Consider the following 7839-nt stretch of genomic DNA (forward strand, 5'->3'; position numbering starts at 1 on the left):
TGCCATCTCAATTCAAGAGAAATATTTATTGTTATTAATGCAGAAACACTTGTCCAGCTCAAGTTCCTTTCCAAGACTTTTCTTTAGGACTGAGAAAATAAGCAAGTAGGGTTTTTTTCTTTAGTTTTTAACTCACACACCCTCTACTGGACATCACATCCTACCGCTGCAAGAGGATAGACATGATTTGCAAGGGAATGCTTGTTTCAAAAGACCCTAATCTTTCTCTTGCTTTCAAAATTGCTTCAGCTCAAGTCTCTCTTCAGGTCTTTGCCAATAAAATACCTCGTACAACGTCAACCTACAGATATATTCAGAGTTGTGAAACAGCACAGAAAAGATCCTGGTTTTCCTCTTGGTCCTTGCTGTAAATCCGTGAGTGCTGCTGTCACTCCCCTCTCAACTTCCAGACCAAGGAATTCCACAAACTGGACTCAGCCACAGTTTTCCAGTTAAGTTGCACCAAAGTCAGTGCAGCTACTTGGGGTTTGCATTAGTGCAGGTGAAAGGAGAGCTGCCTGACTCTACAAATACAGGTATTGCACAGGAAGGGAACGGCATAAAAGAAATTGATTTTTTTCCAGCATTAAGTTTAAAAAAAAAAAAAAAGACACTTTCTGTTCTCCTTTGTTGGCACAGGAATCAACATTTTGCAGCCTACAGAAAACCCACAGAAGAAACCATTAGGAAAAAGCACAGGATAAGGTTTCTAGAAAAAAGTCAGTTCGTCGTGCTTAGCCTTGCTGCTCTGGTAACTGTGGAGACTCAGGGGCTTGTTCTCGTGAGGGAGGCTTCGGAACACCCGCAGGTGCACGAACTCATCATTGCCAACATGGACCTGCAAAGCATGAAAACCAGTGAGTTCCAGGGGTGGTGTAGGTCGGTGTGGTTTCGAGGACGGAGAAGCAGAGAGGCAGTAAGGAAAACTGTCACCTCAAAAGGTTTTAAGCCAGACCGGGGGTCATGACTTTGTGGAAATGCCACCTAATCATTCTACGCTTGTTAATCCTCCTTATGCCTGAAATAGGGAACTTACAGGTAGGGATCTGAAGCTGCAGAGAAGTGATTAATAAATTAAATACATGCAAAACGCTCTAATCTTATCTGGCACAACAAGCTCTTCAATGCTTTGATCACTGGTGCTCGTGTTTTGTGTTTGGCATCCCTGCAGGCAGAGTCGGAGCAGGTTTGATACCGCACTGTATCCTTACACATCTTGACTTCACTTAATGTTAGTGCTCAACATCACAGATGGGTAATTATCCCCAAAACCAAGTTTCACAAACTAACTGAAAAAAACCCAAGCCTGAAAAGTCATTATGCAAATAGAGAAGTACTCTCATCTCCACTTAATACAGGCAGGGAGATGGGCTCGGAGGTGAAGAGGGGGCTGGATTGTTTTGGTTATTTTGTTTTTTTAATGTACAGATTTTTTTCTTATTAAGGCCAAATCATTAGCATCAGTCTGTAGGTAAGTAAAGAAAAAAGACCACCATTCCAAATATTATACAGACTAATTAAGAAAAAAAAAGAACCCAGTGTCATCTACCTTGATGAAGTAGTTGGTTCCAGCAACCACCTGAGTTTTAAACTCCACTGCAGTGAAGACATCAAACGTTTTCCCTTCTTTTTCTTCCAGCTGAGGCTTCACCTTAAGGAAACAACAGGTTATTAAAGACTGATGCAAGATTCAAGTATTTAATCACCCACACTATCAGTGAGCCTCACTACCCTCCAGGTCACTGCCGCTGAATTCCCAGACACAGAGTTCCTGCTTTTCCAAGTTATTAGAAGATAAAAATGAATAATGTTAAGTTTTGTGTTAAAGCAAGACCAGAAATCTAGACAGGCAGCAAAGCCAAGACAGCAGATTGATTCAGTCGCCACAGCCTGACACCAAGTCTGAAGCCTCCAACAGAGAACCCCGTGGGTATTCTGAAAGATTTGACAAATTATTTCCTCTATTGATGTCTCAGCTTCCCCTTCTGTCCTGTATATTTAACAACAAATGTGAAGTGCTTCAGTATCTACACGCACAAGACTACGTATCTTTTTAAAGAGAAGTTTTTAATATACATCATTCTTAGAAGAAAAAAGGAGCTCTTTGCCATTAGCTCCCTTTTCAATTTCAAAACAAATCATTACAGACCCAGCATCAGAGAACAGACAGACATACAAAAATCAAGCTTTGAATCCAAACTCTGAGGTTTTACAATACTTATCTGACAGTCCTTCCAGCACCTCTGCTGGAATCAATAAAGTTTTCAAACTGCAAAGTACTTCCCAAAAAATAACCATAAAGCCTTCTGAGTTATCGTCCCAATTTCCAGAGCGTAAACCCGCAGCTCATGAAGTCAGAGTAACTCATCCAATACCCCTGAGGGAGGCATGAACCCATATGAGTTGCAGCTCGTATTTCCCACACTTGGCTCTCTAGAACCCCACGGCCAAACAGTAAAATTCTGGGTCAGGAAAGCAGATTTCAGGTTTTGTTTACAAGGGCAATAAGAATTAGTCTTGGGAGTCCTTGCTGTAAGCTCTGTTCTACCCAGAAGGCCTCACCTTCTGCACTGCATCTTTCTGGAGCCCTCCCTCTGCTCCCAGAGCAACATCACCCGCAGTGAGTACATTTTCTCTTTCCAACTATAAGGTGTACTTCCTTTTCTTCCTAAATTCAAGTGTATGAATACATTTGCTATCCTGCCTGAATCCCACCTGCTTCCTTGGGGCAAAACAAGTGCCAATTTGCCACCGCTCAGGCGCTCTAGGTGAAGCAGGAACAGAAACAACTCCTGCAACAGTGTATGTTCTCCCACCTCTCCAGCACCGAGAAGGTGCAGGACCAAACTCTGGTGCCTTTCCAAGACAGCTGATCAGTGACCATCCTGCCCCTGGGGGCTGTGACCATCTTGTACATCTTATATTTCAGTTGGAAGGGACCTTCAACAACCATCTAGTCCGATGCTTTTGTACGGGTTGTTTTTTTTTGCCACATGGAAATCAAAGTGCCCCCAACAACTTCACATTCTGAGATGCAAGGGAGGGCACAGCCCCAAAAAGCGCAGTGATTCAGTCCTCCCTTCTCCCCTCCCCCTGAGTCAGAAGATGGAGCAAATGGTTTTATTTCCACCACTAGAGCTATTACAAATTTCAAGAAGCAGAGGAGGGGAGGGCAAATAAGCATCCCCCTGACCCTGTCCTGTCCCATGCTCCCTTAGTAACCCTAAGCGCTGTGCAAGGTGGGTTCCTTAAGTCCCAAAATCTCCCTGGCTCAGCACATTTTGTATTTCCACCAGAAAGCTGAACGTGGGGCTCCATGACTGCGGACAGCTCAGGGTGGCATGTGGCTGCAAGCTCCTCAGGGTGTTACCGTGGCAGTGACTCACCACAGCATGTGACAAATGGGCATCTGATCCACTGTGGAGAGGGAGAGCCCAGAGAGACTCTCTGAAAGACCTGATACCGGCCCACCCTGCTAGCTCATGGTCACCATTCCTCCCTATACTCAGCACTGGTGAGGCCCCACCTCGAGTACTGTGTCCAGTTTTGGGCACCTTACCACAAAAGAGACATTGAGGTGCTGGAGCGGGTCCAGAGAAGGGCAACGAAGCTGGTGAGGGGTCTGGAGAGTAAGTCTTATGAGGAGAGGCTGAGGGAGCTGGGGTTGTTCAGCCTGGAGAAGAGGAGGCTGAGGGGAGACCTTATCACTCTCTACAACTACCTGAAAGGAGGGTGTAGGGAGGTGGGGGTCGGTCTCTTCTCCCAAGTCACAGGCGACAGGACTAGAGGAAATGGCCTCAAGTGGCTCCAGGGGAGGTTTAGATTGGATATTAGGAAAAATTTTTACACTGAAAGGGTTATTAAGCATTGGCATGGGCTGCCCAGGGAAGTGGTTGAGACACCATCCCTGGAGGTATTTAAGACGGGTTGACATGGTGCTGGGGGACATGGTTTAGTGATGGTTTTTATCAGAGCTAGGTTGATGGTTGGACTAGATCTTAAAGATCCCTTCCAACCCAGACAATTCTATGTTTCTATCTGGATCTGGGAGTGAACAGTGCACTGAACACGAGCCAGCGTTGTGCCCTGGTGGTAACAGAGGTAACACCATACCGGGCTGCATCAGCAGGAGCCTAGCCAGAGGGGAGAAGAAGTCTCAGCACTTGTTAGAGCACATCTGGAATACTGCATCTAGTTTTGGGCCCCCAATACAAGAAAGATGTCAATAAGCTGTAGCGAGCTCAGCAGAGGGCCACCAAGAGGTCATACGGCTGGAGCACTTGTGCTGTGAAACGAGGAAGAAAATGAGCTTGCTCAGCCTGAAGAAGAGAAGGCTTTGAGGAAAGCTTCCCAGTACCGACAAGAAGCCAGGCTTCTTTACAGAAGGGCAGAAGAACGAGACCCAGTGGTCATAAATCAAAACTGGAGGTTCAGACTGGATGTGAGGAAAACATTTTTCTCAGAGGACACTCCTGCAGTACAGCAGGTTGCCTAGAAAAAAAAATGTGCAGTTTCCATCCTTGGGAGGTTTTCCAAGACTTGACTGGATAAAGCTGAGAGCAGCCTGGGGGTGCTGACCCTGTGCTCTGCAGGAGGTGTGGTCCCTTCCCACCCAAACAACCTGTGATTCAATCACAGGGCTGGAGATTGTCACGCCCTGGAGGCTCTCTCCTGTTCTGCATGGCCTGGTTGCTCACTCCCAGAGCAGTTACTAAAAAGCAGATGGTTCAAAAATCACCCTGACCAACCTCTGCCACAGCTGCCAGGGAGAAGCCAAGGGCTGAAGAGGCCGGGGTGGAAATCCTTGGTGTGGAGAAGGAGTTCCTGTGGGAGTCTGAAGCCAGAGAGACTGTCCAGGGAAGCTGTCCTGCTCTGTCTCACCCTGTACCTGCTCTGGGCAGCTCTTGCCAGCACCACGAATCTCAACCACGTTCGGACGCCGCTGTGATTCTTACGAAACAATACAATGGAAACAAGAACTGGAAAAGCAGGAACAGAAACTGTATTTATAGCAAGGAAACTGGCAGGCTCTAACAAATCTCGACAAAGATCTGATTTTAAGCAAACAAAGTAGTTTTAGAAGTCTACCTTGATTTAAGAAAACTAACGTTTCCTTCACAGTTTATGTCCAGATACGCATAGGGCTGCAAGGGCAAATTGCAGTTTGGGGTTTTTCCACGTCTATTTAATTAAATAAAGTACTTTAAGCCGGCAGTCAAAACAAGCTGGACAAACTTTGAAATATCTAGGTGATTTAAATGAAAACGCCAGATTTTTGGTTAATTCCATTCACGCCTGAATCCAAATGGGTTTTGTTTTTATTCTTCATCTTACATTTGGACTACCAAAAACCACTGCGGTCTGCCACAGAATGGGAATTCAGCATTTTAAACAAGTCTAGTTTTCAGTCCATATGCAACATTAATTGCATACTCACGTTATCTTTAACACGACACGTAGGCCTTTTCAGGTCAAAACAATAACTGTGACTCTCAGCAATTCTCAGTAATGTACTCACTACTGCGAACTTAGGTTAATGCTTAGGAGATGAACATCTCTTCTTTTTTTTTTTTCTTTAATGCAAAATCATCAGATTCTACAAGCTAAACATTCATTTCAATGACTGTTCTGCCTTTGGGTGCTTTGGACATGTTTAGAAACTGCTGCAGCCTAGGGAACAAATCTGGCTGTCATCTGACAATGACAAAAAGCTTAAGAAGCTGGAGCTCGTCCTTCATCTTCCTTCAGTGGCTTGACACACCCTAGCTGATAAAACCAAAAAGCAGAAGGAACTTGAGTTCAAATGTGTAACTGAAAGGATTAAGGGCGCCTTTCGCAAATACAAGCAGAAACAAACAGTGAGGAGTACCATCAGAAAGAACCTGTTTACAAGCCTACAAAATAAACAGAAGCTTCTGCTTGTGAAAGCTTCTGCATTTACCTTCCCCAATCCACTCCAAGAGTTCTCAGCACAAACCAGCCACACTGATCAAACAGAAGGACATTCCAAGTCAAGGCCTCCAAGAACCACCAAGAACTCACCGAGACTTCACTCCTGAGAGACCACCAAACACCGCTAGGGACCACCCAAGACCTCCCATGAAGCCCCTAACAAGAGTTCTCAGCACAAACCAGCCACACTGATCAAACAGAAGGACATTCCAAGTCAAGGCCTCCAAGAACCACCAAGAACTCACCGAGACTTCACTCCTGAGAGACCACCAAACACCGCTAGGGACCACCCAAGACCTCCCATGAAGCCCCTAAGGGACCTCATGCGCATGTGCCGGGGTGATTTGAATATTATAATGAGTTCTGGGAGATGTAATGGCTACACACATTCTGTCTAAACCAAGTCTCTGTGAATCTTGCATTCCGTGGACACGTTGGGTGGAGAGATCCCCCATGTTCCCGGTGCCGAACAAAAGAATGCCTGCTTCTTACGACTACAGTGGTGTTACACCGAAATTCCCGATTTCAGTGACACCATGTCAGATAGAAGGCCTTGTGCTTTGAAAGAAGAGCTTAGTGGTACACAGGCATTTTTAGAGCAAAAGCATCTGCTCTATTAACACAGGCAGTAATTGAAGTTACTGTAAGTAGCATCAGGATTTGGAGTTGGCAGTGAGTTGAATTCTGCTTTGGGGAACAGCAGAAGCAGCAGAGAAGTTTTCTTGCTTATTCCTCCCACAGAAAATAAATAAACATGGCTACAAGGTTTAGTCTTTACTGTAAGAATCATAGAATGGCTTGGGTTGGAAAGGAACTTAACATTGAGTTCCAGCCTGCCTGCCCTGGGCAGGGACACCTCCCACCAGACCAGGTTGCTCAAAGCCCCATCCAGCCTGGCCTTGAACACCTCCAGGGATGGGGCATCCACAGCTTCTCTGAGCAACCTGTTCCAGTGCCTCACCACCCTCACAGGAAAGTATTTCTTCTAATTTCTTCCTAATGTCTGATCTAAATCTATCCTCTTTCAGTTTAAAACTCTTTTAAGAGCCACCCGAGCTCCTTCCTCAGGCTCAAGCAGAAAGTGGACCTTTCAGAGGTGGGACATGGGTGGGCTGCCCGGTGGCTCTGTGGCGATGCTGACAGGCAGCACATCACCTGCAGAGCCAGGGACGGAGCTGGAACCACCTTGGCTGCCCCTGAGCTCTCTAAATCCCCCTAAAACGCCCTTTTTTAACCCTGAACCTGCTCCGCCGGGAGTCAGTGAAACTACGCAGGGCCAAGCAGGGCTCCAGAGACACAGCGAGCGCTCACCGCACCTACACGGCCTCTCAGGATCCTGCTTTTTAAGCTGAGGAGGGGGAAAAAAGGCGTCTCCGCCTTCGGCTGTGTAAAACAAGGGCCAGACACCCCCGGGGGCCCTCAGCCACCCCCGGCACCGCGACCGCCGCGCTCAAACCTACGGCCTCCCCAGCGAGCAGGCCTAAAGCCGGCAGCCTCCCACCACCGACAGGCCGGGCGGGGGAAGAAGCCCCGGGAGACCCGCCGTCCCGCCCCAGCCGCTCCCAGCACCCGCCGCCGGGCCCTTCCCCTGCCCGGGGGTTCCTCCCCGGGGCTTCCCCCCGCCGCGGGCCCCCCCTCACCTCATCCACCATCTGCTGCGTCTCGCCGGTGGCGGGCCGGGCCGCCGAGGTGCCCCCGCACAACATGGTGGCAGCCGCTCCCTTCTGCTTCCCCGCCGCACCGCTGGGCTTAGGAGGGGCCGGGTCTGCCGGCGGGGCGGGACCGGGGCCGGGCCTGTGCCCAAGGGCGGGGGCTCCAAACCCGCGTTGGGGCCTTCCCAGCTGTGAGGCGGCGGGCGGGGAGCGGCCTGTGCCCCCCCCCCCCCCC

The 7839-nt window shown here is 48.2% G+C and overlaps 1 protein-coding gene across 1 annotated transcript; it reads right to left on the reverse strand.

Annotated features, from left to right (window-relative positions):
- Positions 1–7745, reverse strand: LOC106896840 (cystatin-B-like). Its single transcript, XM_014957100.1, has 3 exons — positions 7593–7745; positions 1550–1651; positions 1–838 (listed from the first exon to the last, which is right to left on the reverse strand). The coding sequence occupies exons 1-3, from the start codon at positions 7656–7658 to the stop codon at positions 710–712; spliced, it is 297 nt and encodes a 98-aa protein (XP_014812586.1). The 5' UTR covers positions 7659–7745; the 3' UTR covers positions 1–709.
- Between the last annotated feature and the right edge of the window lie 94 nt (positions 7746–7839).

The sequence above is a fragment of the Calidris pugnax genome, unplaced genomic scaffold (assembly GCF_001431845.1).
Source record: "Calidris pugnax isolate Ruff unplaced genomic scaffold, ASM143184v1 scaffold225, whole genome shotgun sequence".
In the NCBI taxonomy this organism is placed as follows: Eukaryota; Metazoa; Chordata; class Aves; order Charadriiformes; family Scolopacidae; genus Calidris; species Calidris pugnax.